Genomic DNA, 18,921 nt, shown 5'->3' with positions numbered 1-18,921 from the left:
GCGGAAGGGACCTTTTTCCCAGTTAAGAGCTGCGTTCCTTCCGGGGTAAAATTTTCAGGAGCCACATTCCAGGGCAGAACTATGGGTGGGCAACATCACCCTTTTTCTGGCTCTTTCTGCTATGGTCCATCTTCTTTCTGTCTCTTTTTCTCATTTTCTTCTCCCTCTTTTAGGCTTCTTCCCTTGTCCCTCCCTGGACAGCAGGTGGCCAAGGAGAAACAGATCTTGCTTGCTTGAACTTATCAATAAAAATACAATAAAGTATTAAGGTACATGCTCATGGCTATGAGGACAACTTTGCACGACACTGGAAAAAAGATAAAGTACCAACAATACCTGACAGGGAATTTAAACTTGGAGAATATGCAGTAATGGCAAAACTAACAGTATATATACAGAAGTTTAATTAAATTCAACCAAAAATGGCTTCCATATATACTATAGATCACACCACAAGACAAATACAAACACTTAGAGGATGGTTTCTAAAATTTATGCTAATAAATACTATAAATCAGTTAATTTCAAATGATAAGTTTTGATTTGTGCCCTGGTTTGAAAACCCGACAATTAGATAATAATTTTGCATTCAAATGAGAACTAAGCAAACTTCTTCTCCGCTGTCACTTTATAGATCACGCACACTGCCCACCACCCACATAACCCAACGTGTCACAAGCCACACTTACCAGAGGTCCTGGAAGCCCGGGTCCCTGAAACAGACAGATACAATGGGTCATCATTCTTCAGGAGAGGAGCAACTGCCGAAAAATTAAGAGCCGTAGCATTGGCGCCAACTAGATAACATCTTGCATTTCTCCGATCAGGATGCATCGAATCAGGGTACCATAACATCGACCCATCCCACCTGGTCAGGCAGGGAGGGCATGCTACGGACCCCATCAGCAAAGGAATTTCATCTAGCAGGGTCCAGGAGGTGAGCCTTCTCTGCAGCGGTGCCCGCCCTTTGGAATATCTTGCCCCCAGAGTTGAGACGGGTTTCCTCACTCCCAGTCTTCCGGAAGAAATTGAAGACCTGGTTCTGCTGCCTTGCTTGGGACGAGGAGGGCCACAGCACCCCCTATTGATTGGGATTCCATCTCCTCTTGGATTTTATATTTATTATCTTATTTATGTTTTTAAACTGTGACTGAGACTTAGATGTTTTTACTATCCTTTTTATTGCAAACCACCCAGAGTCCCCCATTGGGGGAGAGGGGCGGTAATATAAATCAAATAAATAAATAAATATAAATAACCTTTTAGCCATGGCACACGTTTGGAATTTGAGAACATATTAGAGGAGTTCCCCCCAAATTATCACCATGCTGGGCATGGCCAATCATGAAACACTCACATGGCAGGAGGCCAATTAAGGGCCACCCATGACTTAATTTTCTGAGAATATCTCTGGGATCTAAGCGGCGCTCAGTGGCACTGCTTAAAATATGGGTTGTGTAGATATTTCAGGGTTCAATTCTTGTTCTCCGTGTAACCATTCCAAAACGGTCCAGATTGGAATGTTCTAAGATGCCAGAAGGTGTTTGAGCTCAACGTGGGCCTACCTCTAGTGCTCCATTCTGAGGTCAGACCACATCTAGAGCACTTACTTAATTAAGCAATACTGAAATCAAAAACAGAGCTGTTTGCTGTGAACAAGATAAATACGTTCTTGTATCTTTTCCCCCATTTTTCCTGTTTTGGTTTTCTTTTCCTGTATGTTTGTATCTTTATTTCCTTCCATATATTAAAGCAATAAATAAATAGGCAGATGACATTTAACTGTTTACTTATCTTTAAAAAAACATCTGGAAATCTTGGAATAGCTCATTTTGAGGTTGCAATGGCCCCTTTTCTGATAGCTATAACCAGAATAGCTTACGTACCCTACATTCTCCTTTTATGGACTGAAAACAACTTTAAAATATAAGATGTGAGAACATCTCCTGAGTGCTTTAGGGCCCATTCCTCCCTGTGGTTTACCCAGAAGCAAGATATGTTAATCTGAATGGAACTTAATATCCATAACTATGTTTTGAATTGCAACCTTAGATCAACACAGGCATTTTTCTCCTGTAATTCACAACTGGCTTCCCCTGGCCTTTGCAATCTGCTTGGCAGATATACCAGCAAGCCAATCAGTTCAGATTTCCTGGTTTCCAAAGAAATTGGGGATGATGGAGGCCAGAAAGTAGCAAGTTGATGGAACTGACAAAATCCATCTTGTCCCTCTCCAATTGTTTCAGGCTGCTTATTTATACCTTGCCTTTCTGCACTTAAAAAAAACCCCACTAAATTAATACTAACGTCAATAGTTAAATCAACTAACAATTAAAAGACAGTTTGAAACAGATGCATTTTTACAGAAGTTTAAATGCAGGCGAAAGATTTCCATATGTCAGAAAGATAAGCCTGTGAGTGTAAGGGATCTCCATAAGGGCTTCTCCGCAGATTTAAAGGTCTAGGCAATTTCCACTCTTTTGTCTAGATTAAATTTCAGTTTGTTCATTCTCATCTACGCCATCACTGAATGTAAACAATGTTCAAGGATATTGCTTGCTTCCTTAAGAGCTGGATAGTTGGGTGCAACAAAGCGGGGTATCATCAGCATACTGATGGCACTCTGGTCTGAACCTCAAACAACCTCATCCAGAAGCTGTTGAACAGCATGTGAGGCAAGACAGAACCCCATGAAGCCGTGGAGGTCAAGAGCCTAGATACTGATCAGCAGTTTTCCAATATCACTTTCTGGACATGGCCTCACTGGGAGATCCAGAACCACTGTAAAAACAGTGATCCCAAGGTCCAGTTCCACCAGCAGGTCCAGAATACTACAGGTAGTCTTCAACTTTTGTCTATTCATTTAGCAACCGTTTGAAGTTACGACGGTGCCGAAAAAATGACTAGCAACCGGTCCTCGCACTTATGACCATCGCAGCATCCCTGATCAAAATTCAGGCGCTTGGCGACCAGCTTGCATTTACAATGGTTGCAGTGTCCCAGGGTCATGTGATCACCATCTGCAACCTTCCCAGCCAGCTTCCAAGAAGCAAAGACAATAGGGGAAGCCAGATTTGTTTAATGACTGCGGTGATTCACTTAACGACTGCAGCAAAAAAGGTCGTGAAATTGGGCGTGACTCACTTAACAACCGCCCTGCCAAGAGCCCAATGGATACAGGTCCAGATAATCAATATCATCCAAATGTGTCTGGAGCTACAAGACCACCACCATCCAATCATCTTCTCCAGAAATGGAATGTTATGAGGCTGGTCTATATTTGCACAGAAACCAAGAGAGAGTTTCTGCATAATGTGAAGTCTGGCTGCAAGATGGTTTCCTTGGGCTTAGTGTGATATGTAAACTCAGCAAACTGTGGTTTAGACAACAAATCATGGTTAAAACAAACCATGATGTGTGAATCTATGATGATGGTGGTGATTGTTACTGATATCCTGTCTTTTTTCCCCACCACAATCCTGTGAGGCTGACTGGGCTGATGAAGACAGCAACTCAACCAGAGTTACCAAAGAGACTCTACAGTTTAGGATGGACTCGAACCCTGGCTCTCCCTGGTTCTAATCTAATCTCTTAAATTCTTATAACAGCACCTTAAATATCACATCTGTGAGAGCTGCATCCTTTGTTGTCCAATGTCGTGCAACCACTGCTGTTATTACTAAATAGCAATCCTCATTAATGGCAATAACGGGAGCAGATAAATCTTTTTTAAACAAATGTTAATCTTGCTTTGGGGATGAAATAGATTGGCAGTTTCATTGCTTCCAATCCGATCAGGGCTGCAGGCAGGTTTCAAACTGGAAGGACGAAGTTCTGCTAATCATTCCCCGGGCACAGTATTCTTGGCCAAAGAACAATAAGGACACTTACTCAGAGGCCCAGGGCCACTTTTCATACGATGCAAAACCCTTGAATGAGGGTGGACGAATGATCTTCAGTAGGTTCCTGCGCTGCCCCCTCCCTCTCCTTTGATTCATCCACAAGGAAGCCACTGATCCCACTTCCAAATGAATCAGAGGACTCTGATTCTCTCCAGGCTCAGGAAAATTTGCATTCTTACATGATGTTTTGTTAACAATCTAAGATCATAAACTGAGGCTTGATTTTGGCCTATTCAGATCCAGTGAGGAGCCCTAGCCAGTTCAGAAATCAAGCCACAAAAAGAAAGGGAGGGAACCGCACGGAAACCCACAATTTGCTCCAGTTGCGCTAAGGTCATCTGGCGTTACTGGGCACAACGGATGTGGTTTAGCTTGGCATTGTCTCACCCAGCACATGCGAAGAAAAGGAGACACTTACTGGGAGCCCAGGTGGTCCAGGAAGTCCAGGCTGGCCCTGTATCATCACAAGGGAAAACAGAGAATTGATGTAGCAGGAGCCACAAAACAAGACTTTGCTTCAACGTCCAATTTCAAAGGTTTCCCCAAAGATTGATTTCTTGGGGCAGATGTAGGCTTGAGCATCAAGCTCTGAAACGTGATCTGCCACCACTTGAGAGCCTGGCTTTTTTTGCAACTGTCATCATCAGCAATGGTGAGGAGAAGACCCAGAAGACACAATCCCTCCCAGTTAGTAGTGACTGCCTAACTCTTCTTCTGTGGCCAACAGAAGCAGGGGCCTTTCCCATTCATACTTCAGCAGCAGTGGCAAGAGTCACGGTGTTAGAAAGCAGGCTCAAAAGCTGAGGTCTATCAGGGATCCTGGGATAGGCTTCCCAGCACCCATGGGGCTGAAAACGGATGCGCCTCAAAGGAAATGCTGCAAAAATGACAAAATGGAAAGACCATCGGCTTTTCTTAGCTTGCTTCAAGTCCTACACAGAGCAGCCTCCCGCGTCTCTACATCACGACCATTTCTATTCCTTTCGGCAAAGCTGAACCAAAAGAACCGAAGACATTTCTGGAAGCAGACCATGCCCAGAGGGAAAGTTCTCACCCATCAGAGAAAAGTCTGCCTCCTGCCCTTCCTGATGCCAACGACCACATCTAATCTTTAAGCCATCACAGCAATATCTGGATTTTTGCACCCCTTGGAGACAGGCGCCCCTACCAACCTGCCGGTCTCTTACATTTTAAGCAGAAATTGTCTCTGTTTCTTTGGCTCAGGGCAAAGCTAGATGTGATGCTACTTATGTCATTAGAAAGCATGTCTGTATTTCAGCAGCAGACAGGGATGATCAAGAAGACTGCAGCCCAAGGAAAAATGGAACTTCTCAGCCCTTATTCCATGGCACATCTCACCAGGCTCCTTCTGCAGTTGGTCTGTTAGGATGGCAGCCGCGGTGACTGGAGCTGGTGGCATCCATCACAAGCCACAATGGTATCAGCATGACACAGCTATGCCCTTGCATTACAGCCTCTGTTGCAAATGCTTTAGTTATGGCATTTCCGTGAGGGCTTCATCACACACAGACATTGCCAATGGCTCCTGCCTTGCTTCCCTCCGTGGATGCCTGATTGAAGCTTTTATTCAAAGGCTAACAGCAGCACAAGGGATGGAGATTTCTGAGATAATGACTCCCAGGAGAAACCAGGTTTGATCTCCTTCCAAGCACGTTGTGGTGAAAGGTCCCCACCCGCCAAAACAAATAATTGGACGTACTTTCCCAAGAAGGGTTGAACATCAGATCTGCTTTTTCAGCCCTCTGCTTGTCTCCAAAGTTCCCTGGTGGCCCAGCTTTCTGGCTGAAGTCTCACAACATGGTAGACCCAAGTACTATGGGATTGGATAGCTTGGGGTTCACATTATGTGAGAGCCCAACGTCTTAGCCCATCACATGAAGCAAGTAAATCAATTAAGTCATCCTTACAGTTCATTTGTTCAAACGGGGCCTCCTTTCTGAAGGCATCGTGCTTTGCTGATCCGCATTTAGAGTTTAGTACATTGCACAAATCTAGACATTCTCAATTTTATGTGAGGGCTGGAGCTGGCAAGGGGGAAACAAGCAGCCTAGGAACAGAGAGGACCATTTCACAAGCATTCTCCAGGGAGAGGCAGGCAGGCCAGCATGAGATTGGAAGACAAGTAAGCTATTGCAAATGGCTGAAGAAAGAAGCCCAGGGTTTAAACCTGAGGACACCCATCAATACAGAACCTGAAGGTCAGCCTCCGTAGAAGCTGCTCTTCATCTCACTCGGTTGCCTGCCTGCCTGCCTCTGAAATAAAGCTGTAAGCTTTGAATCTGCTGCTCAGCTGGCCAATGTGTGCCTGAGTTTCAGAGAGGTTTTACTGCAAGAGCCCAAAGGCAACCTTCCAAATGCACACCCAGATTCAGAGCACGTCGTTCTCCAATGGCTCTTAATCCTGCGCCTTACTTGAAAGCAGTTTCCTCCAAACTGTGCTCCCCATGTGTGTTCGACCATGGCTGGCTGGGGATGCCTGAAGTTGCAGTCCCAACACATGGGAAACCACAAGCTGAGGAAGGCTGCTTTGGTGACTTCAACATTGCATGCATCAAACATCTCTCCACCAAGCAGAAAAACGGTACCCACTTTGGGGCCTGGTCTACCAGCGTGGCCTGGCTCTCCTTTGGCTCCCATAAGGCCCTGCAAAAAAGGAAAAGAAGGAGAATGACAGGGATCAGCTTGAGGGATATCAACCAGCCTTTGTAGAGAGAAGCACAAGTTTTGCTGAAAAGCCCGGAAGCTAATCCAGGAACAGAAGATCAAAGAATCGGCAAGCGTCAAGTTAAGGTTTCAGGGGAATGGAACACAGCCCAAAGGAAGCATGTGTTTGCATACATTTGCATACATATATGGAGCAAGTTAATCTTCTAAATGAGTACCCACTGCCCTTTGGATATACTGAACTGCAAGTCTCATGTTACCACCCAGTCTGGCTGCAGAGTTCTACAGGTAGTCCTCGACTTATGACCACAATTGGGACTGGAACTTCCATTGCTAAGCAAGGTGGTTGTTAAGTGAGTCATACCTGATTTTAGGACTTTTTTTGCCACGGTTGTTAAGTGTATCACCATGGATGTTAAGCAAATCCAGCTTCCCCCGCTGACTTTGCTTGTCGGAAGCCGGCTGGGAAGGTTGCAAATGGTGATTGTGTGACCCTGGAATGCTGCAACCATCGTAAGTGTGAGCACTGGTCACAAGTCACTTTTTTCAGTGTTGCTGTAACTTTGAATGGTCGCTAAATGAATGGTTGTAAGTCGAGGACTACCTATACTCTCGCCAATCTGGAGGAGACCAGATTGCAGCAGCTCAACTCTCAACAATTGTTTTCTACATTAAAACGATCTAGCAAGGCTTCTCGGTTACCAATACTCTAGGACACAACTCTACTTGGGACCGTTTTGGAGCGTGGGGGAAGTAGTTCAGAAATATTTATTTATTTAGCTATTTGTAAGAGCACCCCTCTCGCAAAAAATACTATTTGTGTGAGTTTCCCTTCTTTTTGTGAACAGTCCCTCCTGAACTGGCTCAGCGAAATCCAGATGAACCCAATCTGGCTTCCTCCAGAAGTGGTGGGCCACACCTTCATGGTCTGTGATGGCTGGGGATTCTGGGATTTGCAGTTCCCAACACAGCTGGAGGGCACAAGGCTGAGGAAGACTGGGCTAGTGGGTACAAGTCTGCAGAGAGTGGGACTGCGTCGAGGAGATTGGTCTTCTGCAGTCACATTCAGAGCCGACAGGCAAACTAGATTCACAGAGGCATGCAAACAGAAACAGAGGCTGTGGCCCTCAAAACACCTGGAAAATGTTTATGGGTGGCCAGAGCAGCAGGTGTCCTTTCTCAAGGGCACCGACCAGTTTTTCTGCTTATACCAGCTACAACAGCTTGCTCCTCTGACATGCTGACTATCAACATGCACTTCTTTAGCCATGGGCAAATTCAGTATCTGTGAGGTTCTGGTAACTTCATGGTTTTGGGGGGTTTGAAAGCATTTCTTCCAAATGCTCTTCCCTGTAATAAAAGCAGGTCTCTGCCTTCTGTGGTAAGCCCAACCGCACCTGGCGAACAACCACAAGAAAATGATGCCGCAGCGATAATGCAGAGGTGAGCAACGTTTGCAGGACTGAAGTGACCGCTGGGAATGGCCTGTCATGCACTGTTCTCCATGGAGCAGCACAGCGAGAAAACAGGAACTAAATTTAAAGATAGGGATTATGATTGCTCCCCAGTTATCAGCTCAATAGTACAGATGGTCCTCACTTAATGACCACTTGTTCAGCGACTGCTAGAACTTACAGTGGCACTGAAGGAGGGGGACTTACGACCAGTCCTCAAAGTTCTGGTCGTTGCAGCATCGCTGCAGTCACGTGACTGCCATTTGTGACCTTCGCTGCCGGCTTCTGACAAGCAAAGTCAGTGGGGATGTCAGCAGGAGGTCGCAAATGGTGATCACATGATGTTGCGCTTAATGACAGCACGGGATGCACTTATCGATAGCAACCAGAAGTGCCTGAATTGCCACTGCTAAGCAGTGTGGTCATGTGATATCATGCTTCACGACAGCGTTGCTTAGAGACAGAAATTCCACTCCCAATTACCGTTGTTAACTGAGGACTACCTGTTCACTCAAAACTGTCAATAATTTTTGGAGGACCCAAGACTTTAGGGAGCCCCCGGACTTCAAAGGCCTCAAGGTGTGGGTTTCTTTGCCATAGGTCCTGTTCACACAACAGGCTGGAACACTCCTGCCCAGACAACTGATCAAACATGGATCAGTTTCAGCCCACAATAGGCAGAATTACTGGGAGCTAAAGAAACGATCTTCGTCAGCCCTGTCGTCCAAATAGTTATGGGCAGTGGTCTTAACTAGCCCACCCCCTTTTCAATGGGGGGGGCTCTATGAAGAGAGAGCTTTCTAGGAACTCTATGCTGTGGTTTTAGTTTGTATTCCCCACGTAGGGAGGGGGAGTGAAAAAGAGGCAGAAAGTGAGGGAGCCCTCCTCCCACCATGTCAATGGTGCCCTCAGCAATGATTACCACATCGAAGATTGTTCTCTCTTGCAGCAACAGCCTCTGGCCTCTTTTCCTAGACTTAGCCTTAGCCTCAGACCTAGACTCAGGGCCCAGACTTAGAAAATGGCTGCTTCCTCTTGACTGGGTCACTGAAGACTGCGTGTTCCTGATGCAAGAGGGCGGCTATTAACCGCAATAGCAGCAAACGAAGTCAACCATGATGCACAGAGCTGCAGAGGAACGCCAAAATGGACTGGAAGAACAGGGTGTTACAGCCTGCAGTCACAGCAGAAACCACAGATAGAACAAAAAATGATGCTAAAATACGCAGTCCAAGCTTTGGGCTGAGCAACTACTCACAGCTAATCCGGGTTTTCCTGAAGCTCCATTTGGTCCTGGCAGGCCTGGGTCTCCTTTGGTCCCCTGTTGCAAAGAAACGTCAGAGACATTAAAAGCGTCCTCAGAAAGTTTAGGGAGAAGCAGGTGCCTCGTATCCGGCACTTCTGTGAAAGATCTAAATTGCTGTTCTTCAACTTGGTGACCTCCAGATAGGTTGGGACATCCAAACCTGAATTTAGCTATGCTGGATGGGAATGATGGAATTAGTAGTCCCAACCTAACTGGAGGACACCCATCTGGGGAAGGGCGAGTTAGACTACCCAAAGCTCAAAATTCCCCCATTCCCCAAATGAATGCATAGTACTCTGGTCGGCCACAAGGTGGGTCCTCAAAATATGCTATTTTTGCAATGCCTAGCGAAGGCCTAATCCCTGAAGATAGCTGCAGAACTCCCTCTGCAGTTCTGCCCCATGCCCTAAGCCTTGTATGTTAACATAGGCATGACAGATCTCCAGATCACTGCCGGCAAGGTCAGCGTACTTACAGGACTGCCTGCTGCACCAGGTGGACCTTTATCACCCTAAGGAAAAAACAAGAATACCCATTATTGATCGCTTTGATCAATTTTCAGCCACCTTTTAGGAGGTCACCTTTTCAAGGCAAATACAAAGCATTTGGTAGAGCAGCAATATACTCAGATGGTAAATGTCCTTCCAAGAAAAGAATCCAGGAGAAATTGTCTTGGAGTTAGATGTTCTTGCACTGGCTTAGTGATGTGTGGAACAAGGTGGGAGTGCCAAGGTCCTGTCTCCCATGGCACAATCTTCTCTCCAGGGATCTCCAGCCTCTCTGGCTTCACATCCTTACATTCAACCCCAAGGGAATTCCTCTTTTGGGTCCTTTTCAGACTGTGTAATTGTATGTGGGAAAGACCTTGGGAGATGGAGTGAAGAGGTGCTGCCAAGTGCAGATCAGATAAGAGACAGCAGAGCCCACAGCTGCACAGTGGGTGGGGCAAGAGGCTCACAAGGGATCCTCCCTAATTTCTCAGGCTGTAAAGGGGATGGCAGGAGAACTGTGCTTTCAGACTTGCAAGATTCTGTTAGTTTAGCTTTACAATGAAGTAGAATTAGCTCATCTGGTCATGCTTCCTGTCTGGTCTACCTGAGAAGGCTAACAGACTGGGGAGGCTGCCCTGGGATGGAGAGGACATCACAGAAAACAATAATACCAACACTTAGGCCCTCCCTGTCCTTTGAGAAAAAAACAAACTCAAAAACAGGTCTCCAACAAATCCAAACTCAAGTGCCCTGGGAATAAGGTAGGAAAACAGAATTTTTTAGGGGGGGGGGGCACTTTGGAGGAACCTTCCATGTTCGAGAACCACATTGCCAGCAGCTTATAATGCCCCCTCCCCTTCATACAGAAATGAGGTAATTGGGGAGAGAAAAATTGATCATCTGGATCAAGGTTAACCAAAAATGTTTTGGGAGGGTGGCTCAAAGCAATGCCAGGGCAGTAAAAAGCCCAGAGCTGGTCCCTCCTTAGTTACTTGGAGGACTCTGGCTTCTGCATTTTTACCTCCCGTGGGTTTCCCCTAAGCCCTTTTCGTGTATGTGTTTGTGTGTGCACACACGCGCGCGCAGCCATAAGGACTAGAAACTTGCACTTCAAAACACATTGAAATCCAAAATTTCCACATTTCTCTAATTCAGTCCAGATACCAATTACTGTATGACTTTGCAGGGCGATCCGGCGATTACACAGACACAGAAAACCCTAATTAATAATGTTATGTTACTAAGAAAGGAGAGAAGGATGAAATTAGATTCCAACCCTCTTTTAGACTGTGGCCACAGTTACAAATTCCACCTCCAAGTTACCAGCCAAACTGGTTCAATTTTATTTTCCCACCCCGTTCCTCCCTCTCCCCCCACCCCATCCTCCTAAAGTACCAGCATGAACATCTTCCCAGGGTCACTGAATCCTTTCTACCTCCCCTCAGAAAAAGTTAACACTTCTGCCTAAAAACCAGTGAATGAACATCGCCTGCCGGGGGCCCATTGCAAGCTTCTCCTTCTGCTGCCCTCGCATTTGCTGCAAAATGCCCTGCAAAAGTCCCGGCATGCGGAGGGAATGCTGGCCTTGGAGGAATTTGCAGCTGAAGCCTCTTTGGGGAGGGGGGAGCCAACAGCAGCTCCTCCCTCCCTCCCTGCAACCCCTGGCCGCATTAGAGGAACGCCGCATCGCGTTTCCCTCTACATACAGTACAATGGCGGCCTTTGTACAGTGAGGTGTCTCCCTGCCTGTCCTGGCTCCTGAGCTCAGCGGTGGACTCACGTCAATGCCGTCTGCTCCTGGCACACCGGGCGGACCGGGGGGGCCTCTCGGTCCAGGTTCTCCTGGCGGACCTTGCTAAGGAAAGAAAGCACACAAGTCACTTGGTGGAGGACAAGAACCCAGGAAAACAGGAGAGCTGAACTGGTTGCATTTCTCCCCAAGCTGCAGAGCAAGAAAAAAGGAACAGACCCGGAGTGGTGGAAAGGACCCTTTGGATTACCACTGCTGGAATCTTTTCCCCAGGAATGGGATGGAATCTCTAGGGCTGTGCAAGGATCGGGACTGAAAGGCAAAGGGGGACAAAGGGCAGACCTGAGTGCACACCCAGTGCCTGCTGGGGACACCTTAGGCCAAAGACATCTTGCACTGGGACCTCAGCGCAGCCCAAACATCAGATGTAGCACCTGAGATTCTTCCGAGCCTGGTTGGGCCATTACGTGCCACTTGCTGGCTGGGAAGAGACTGGAGAAGTCCTGCTTGGCCTTGAAAGTCACAGGGTGACTGCCAGGAAGGGACACCTCATGGCTTGAGGGTCCCAACCAGGCCCTTTGTACCCTCTCCAGGCCCTCCCATTGGAACGGCGCTACCAGCATTCAGCCCAAATCTGAAAAATGCAGCAGTGCAATGTTCCCCAGTTGCTTGAAAGGTCAAAACACATTTTAGTTTTGACACACTCAATCCTTCCGACCGCAAAACAGAAAAGAAAAGTTTGGGGGGTGGGAAGAGTATTATTTCAAGGGTTCCCTTCCCTTGCAACTCCCTTTAGCCCTTAAAGGGGAGGCTGGAATGAAAGGAAAAAAATACATCCAACTCAGAGATGAGGAAAAATCCCATTTTTTCTTTTCTTAAAAAAAGACAACTTGGGTCCTGGATGTACTACAATTGGGACTAATATTACCGTATTAGTAGTTCACTCCTTAAGAGTCCCACTGCGATATGAGAATATATTTTCTCTGAATTATAGTTCTAAAAACAAGCGGCTTCCCCCAGAAGCATGCAGCTTGACTTGTTTGCTTGAGTCACCTATTTCTCATACATAGCTGTCTTTATTATTATTATTATTATTATTGAACACGTTGAATACAAACAAGGTCAAGAGAGAACATGAAAAAATAAAAGAATGTAATACAGACAACCAAACCAGGAATTTAAGCATGTCATAGAAGTTATAGCTTTCTAAAATAGGATTAGTACTTATGAATTATACATATATTATATCACATTGAAGAATTAAGGTGAACATGGGACCCAACCTTTTTTTGAGCTGTGAAGCAGCTTGTAAATAGATAGCCCTTAAGGTACAGGAGTAGTCAGTCTTTAGGTCTTTGCAAATCCGTTAGATGTTTTTTTCTTTATATTTAGACAATGATCTCTTAATTTTGCGATTCTGGGTGTTGCATCCCAGTACATTGGGGGTGGAGGATAAAACCCAATTGAAGGAATGCTGCCCCAGATACCACAACATAGGTGTGGTCCAGATGTCCGTTAGCAGGACTTTACGTCTTTACAATGGAAGGCTGAGTCTTTTAATTTAACTTTGTTCAATCTTTATCCTTTGTTTGTTGGTACCCAACAGGCATCTTGGTGGGTCAACTGGCTTATGTTTCCACTTGATGCTTTCCAGCTCAGGGGTAAAACAGCTTCGTATTTCTTTTTTAAAAGAGGCTCTTCAGGGAGGGAGGCTGAATATTTAAAGGTATCAAGGAGTATGGAGATCATGTCAGTGAAGGAATGCAAGAAGGTTAAGAAAAAGTAAATGAAAACTCAGTCCCAGGAAAGGAGAAGACATGAGCAAGAAACTCAAAATAACCCCACTTCTACTGTTTGGTATAAGAGCAGGTAGAATGGCATTCTGGCTGGCTTTCAAGATTCTGCTGTTATATGCTAGAACAGAAAAGTAGCATTCCTGAAATCTTTGCTGTTTCCTGACCTTGCCTACCTTGAAGGGCTGACAAACAATCAAAGGTGCCACATAAATACCACCGGGAAGGAGGAAAAACTCAACAATTGCAATCTTACTGCATTCTGGATGTATCATGCTTGCTCCTGTTAGATTCTCAGTGGAATCTACTTCCACAGAATCACCGATTAAGGAACGGATCTTAGGGGCTGTGAGGACCCCTCTCCATTCAATACTGGATCTACTCTGACAACCTCTGGGCAATGGTCCTCCAACCTCTACTGAAAGATCTCTAACAGACAGACTCCCACCCCCAGACTGTCCCATCACTGAATAGCTTTTAGCCTTCTAGAGTTTCTGTAAATACTTGGAAAAAATATTTACAGTCACTTGTTGAGATGGGCAGCTATAGAAATCAAAAAAATAAACAAAAAAATAAAATCTATTTCCTTGCCAATAACAATGCCCAAACTACTCTATTACTCACGAAAGGCTTTATACCCTTCACCTCTAACTTAGTTGCAGAATAAGGGGGAAATGTTGGATTAAGTATCCCAATTGCTTTTGGACATTTCAAATCAAGGTACCTTTTTCTCTCGAGTCTCTGTTTGAAAAGAGACTTGTGCGTGCTTGTCTCCAGATGTTACTAAATCAGGTAAAATGAGTTTCAAACAAGGAACTACTGTGGACCTCTACATGGCTACACTGTCAACGCCTTCCACTGAGCCAAGCTGAATTTAAAATAATTTACTTCCAGCACTCCAGGATGATGATTACATATGATACATGGAGGGGGCAGCAAAATTGCTAAACGAAGTCCGGCATTTCATGAAATATAAGGACGCAGTTCTCTCTCAAGTTTCACTTTGTGAGTTCGTCGGCTAGAATGGTTCGCTCTTAGTGCCATCTCTTAGTTAATGCCAGGCATTGCAGAGCATCTGCCTTCAAGCAGAATCAAAATTCCACAAGTTTCAAATGAGCACCTAATGGCTTAGTTGCATCAAAAAGAGGAGGCCACTGTCTTGATTTTTCCACTTTTGCTTAATGTAAAGGTGATGTTTTGGATCTGGAATGCTTGCAAGTTAAAAGAAGAAAAATGTGTAACTGCTGAACTTAAAATACCACCTTTGCAGTAAAGGTTTCCAGGGACTGAATGGTCCTCTTTGTCTTCCTGAGGCTACCAAACAGTCCTTTGTTCCCTTTCCAAAGCAGCACCCAACTCCTTTCTAAAGGACTGAAGGCATCGTGTAAAGGGGTGCAGATATCCTGAAACCAACTTGCTCCTACTTAAAAGCAAGGCCTTTCTTCCCAAGCAATATCTTTCATCTTTCTTACTGCTCATGGATAAGATTCCTTTTGAACTCAAATGAGATGCAGTCTTAATTTGGCTCTGTTCAACCCCTTGGCCGCTATCAGGACATCAGCCAAATTGCTTCTGAACTGCAGTTGGCAGACAGCTATTTCACTGGACAGAGCCTGCCTGTTCTTGTTGAGTAACAGAAGATGCATGCAGAGGAAATACTGGGGAGGGGAGAATGGGTCAGGGCCCTGGATGCTGTAGTCTTCCATTTGTAACCCTCCTGCATTCTCCCACCACTTCTCCTGCCTTCTCCTGGAACAGCTAAGAGGTGTCTGTCTGAAAGCCTGCACCATCTTGCTCCCAAAGTGATGTTTTAATGGGTTTCCAAAGCAAGATCACCTTAATTCCACCCCGACCACCACCTTTCCTGCTTCTTTGACATGTTTGGTTCACTATCCCACATTATGGATGGAGACCTGTCTTCCCTACCAGGACTCTGCTCAGGATGATGCAGATATTTTTGAACTCAAAAAATGCTCCGTGGATTTTATTGGGGCTCCTTTCCCACTAAATGAGGAATAGTCTATACACCCAATGGACTGGAAGTCTCACCCCTGCAGTGTGATTTTGCACACCCACTCAGAAACAAACTTTGCAGAGCTCAACAGGACTTATTCCCAACCAAGTTAACATAAAGATTGCAGTCTAAAGAATCCATCCCTACTGCCCCATTAGCTCAGAAGAAGCTAACTTCCAAGAATGACTGAATCTGCAGAAGGAATACAGAGTAAAACAAGAGGCCCATTTTCTCCTCTGACTCTGAGACACATACACACACACCCAAAAAACTATCAAGCCCACAGACTCTGAAAATCCCCAGGGCTTTCCAATTACACAATACTAATTCTAAGACATGCAGAAAGGCTGTTGACATATATACATTTCCACTGACGCATTCTTTTGCCAACACTCAGTCCTCAACAGTGACTGACATTGTTTCCCAAACACTCCCTTTCAGGTCATCAGCAACACCTTCTATATCAAAAACTGCCTCCCCCAATACATTTCCAGAAATAATATGAAAGAAGAGAACATACCAACTGGCCCAAGGAGAAGACAAGGCTTTGGAGAAGAAGGCAGAGCTCAAAGCTACCTGGCATTCTAGCCATATCAAGAGGCTTCAGGCTGGGAGACAGCTAGCCTTCGAATGAAAAGATCTGACAGGAGCGGAGAAAGACAGGAAGGGAGGTGGGAACATTAGTATTTAGCATTTGGGGAGGACAAGGTTGGAACTGGAACGCCCCTCCTTGCCACTGACACATGTTATTCTATCACCCAAGCCTTCTCCTAGACTGTAGACAGGCGTCGGAGCAGGCAAATATTTGGAAATAGAGAAGGACGGACTAGATCCCAGGGATGCACAGAATAGTGTGGAGCAGCCATGGAGTTATGGCAAATTGGTCATAGCGATTGGCCCTAGAGAGGCTTGAGACTTCAAGATTAGGCTATTTTTTTTTTTAAGTTAATCATTCCTCTGCCATTGTACATGGCTTCTACCTTTTTTTTTTCCTTCGTTTTTTGTGCCTTTGAGTCAGTGTTGACTCCTGGCAACTGCCTAGCCCAGCCCCTGCAGTTTCCTTCTAAAGAATTTTTAGAAGTGGTTTGCCCTTGCCTTCTTCTTCCTAGGGCTGAGAGAGGGGGACTGTACCAAGATCACCCAGCTGGCTTCATGCTTAAGGCAGGACTAGAACTCACAGTCTCCCAGTTTCTAGCCCAGTGCCTTAACTGTTACACCAAACCGGCTCTCTAAAGTGACATTATAACCACACAAGGATCCCTGATGCTCAAGTAAGCTGGTGAAACCGAGGCTGAGAAACAGCAGGTTTTCTAAAGCCAGACAGATGTTCTAAGGTTGGAAAACCCAGTTAGGCTGAATAGCCTAACATATTTAAGATAAAGACACACCCATGACATACATTAGATCATTTACATCAATCTACATCATGTATGCTATCATGGCATTATCCAAACAATGTAAGTTACATCACCTGCACACTTACAGAAATAAATGCAAATTGCATCCATTTAACATTATTGAAGGGGGATTGCCTTTTTTTCTTTATGTATGAGTTCACACATCACATTAAGCCACAGTGTGATTCATTTAGCTTACGGTATTGCATGAACTCAGCCACTGATAGCTTATTCAACAAACTGTGGTTAAAGAAGGCTAACACACTAAGTGAGCACAGCCACTTCAATGGATGCCACATTCCATTGACGCCAAATCCTCTCTGTAACAGACTACTATTCCCTCTGAGATCAACATATTATTTTTTCCCCCCAGATGTGATAGATCTCTCTCTTTCTCCAAGGGGTAGAGAGCTGGCAGAAAGCAACTTGTGCTTTCAATTAATTAAAATCCACTCCTCTGGAACTGCCAAAATGATTGCACACATTTGACTCGTTCCCTTTCATTCTCACTGCACCAGTAATGTTCGTTTTCCCTGTAGTCTTGTTCTGTAATAACTTCAATTAGCACCTCAAGGTGAGACTGTGGGGCTGAAAGTGCTACACACATACAGTACAACACCTGACATATCACAGGAGAAGCTATGGAATAATTTTCTCGGAAACAGAAAAATAGGGTAGCCCATTTAAGTCTCTTAATGGCTGGGCTTAAATGCTGCACTAAGTCATGGTTTGCTTAATCATAATGTTGAATAATTCACAATTGGCTGGGGATCACATACCATGCTAAGCCATAAACCATGATTTACCACCCACAATCCTGGATTCATGCGCCTCATTAAGTTTAAAGCCAAGCAAATTACATTAGAATGCAGGCACAGTTCCTCCCATTAGTATATCCTATGGCAGTTTTCGCATAACCTGCTTAATTTGGGTATCAAATTAACCCATTATCTGAGTTGCATAAGACACTGGCACTTAAACGAACCAAACTGCCTGGACTCACACAAGATACAGCAACACAAAACAACCCCCCAAAGGTAAAACTAACCCAATATAGTACATTGTGTGAATGCAACTGTTAGGTTTATAAATGAGCAAGTTAAGTGTGTTATGCAAACACAGCAAATGCTTTACACATTGTACTAAATCAAAACGTGGAATGTTTAGCTACTTGGCTAATCATCATGTGTAAATCCAAGGACACTGTTGTTTGTAAAACAGAATTTATGAGTAAGCATAATTTGGCTACTCTGGCTTGTTCAGCCAACCACAAACTGTGGCTTACATGATCTGTAATTCAGACGTTACCTTGTAAGGACTTCAGGGCAGTGACCTTTCCTTTCTTTTGACTTACAAAATTCTCCGAAGTACCAGACGTGTAATATTATTATTAATTCTTCATCACCTTCATGAAAAATAGCTCATGGTGCTGGCAGATTTTAAACTGCACCATCTTAATTCCTAGTCAGATTAATAAGCAGCATCTTGACAAACTTCAGAGCAAAGAACATTGCAAGTCGGGGTTTATGCGCAATGCCGATTTCAAATCTGAACACCCTACAAACCAATCTAAGTGCACACTGGATGTTTAGCCCTACACTGCATAGTTAGTCGCACCCAGAACTGGAGATTTGTGGGTTTACAGGTAGCCCTCACTTAGCAACAATTGGGACCAGCAACTCAGTTGTTAAGCAAAGCAGTCGCTAATTGAAGCCATGACTGTGCTTACAATCTTACTTCAGTTTTCCTTTGCTTTACAGACCTGCAAAGGTCATAAATGTGAGGATTGGTCGCAAAGTTACTTTTTCATCACTGTCGTAACTTGAGCTGTCGCTAAAAAACGCAGTTGCTAAACCAGGACTACTTGTACTTGCTTGATCCCGTCAACTCTCTTTGTGCCTCTAGGTGGAGGCAGAGAGCAACCACTGATGCTGTTGCCCAGAAGAAACAGGTGATGGTGGTGATGCTCGAGCCAAGGAGCTGCTCTGAAACGTCACCTCCAGGGACCAGCAGCAGGAATCTCTAGGGAGTAGAGGAACACCTGCTCTGCAGGCAAGGAGAGCGGCTGGCTGGAGGCTGCAGACTCCATCTGAGTGTTCAGTGCCTGGACTAGCAGCCCTTAGTCGGTC

General features: G+C 45.1%; 1 protein-coding gene across 1 annotated transcript in view; it reads right to left on the bottom strand.

The window, feature by feature from the left end:
• The window catches only part of COL9A2 (collagen type IX alpha 2 chain), a 61,031-nt gene extending 45,006 nt beyond the window's left edge, over positions 1-16,025 (bottom strand). The window contains exons 1-7 of the mRNA XM_063312086.1: positions 15,916-16,025; positions 11,619-11,693; positions 9,823-9,858; positions 9,300-9,362; positions 6,513-6,566; positions 4,321-4,356; positions 690-713 (exon numbers count right to left, since the gene is read on the bottom strand). Of these exons, the coding sequence (XP_063168156.1) occupies positions 690-713; positions 4,321-4,356; positions 6,513-6,566; positions 9,300-9,362; positions 9,823-9,858; positions 11,619-11,693; positions 15,916-15,987 (360 nt within the window). The 5' untranslated portion in view covers positions 15,988-16,025. The remainder of the gene's footprint in view (positions 1-689; positions 714-4,320; positions 4,357-6,512; positions 6,567-9,299; positions 9,363-9,822; positions 9,859-11,618; positions 11,694-15,915) is intronic.
• Between the last annotated feature and the right edge of the window lie 2,896 nt (positions 16,026-18,921).

The sequence above is a fragment of the Candoia aspera genome, chromosome 10, assembly GCF_035149785.1.
Source record: "Candoia aspera isolate rCanAsp1 chromosome 10, rCanAsp1.hap2, whole genome shotgun sequence".
NCBI lineage: Eukaryota > Metazoa > Chordata > Lepidosauria > Squamata > Boidae > Candoia > Candoia aspera.
The sequence above is the reverse complement of the archived record's forward strand: the minus strand, read 5'-3'. Positions and strand labels throughout refer to the sequence as shown.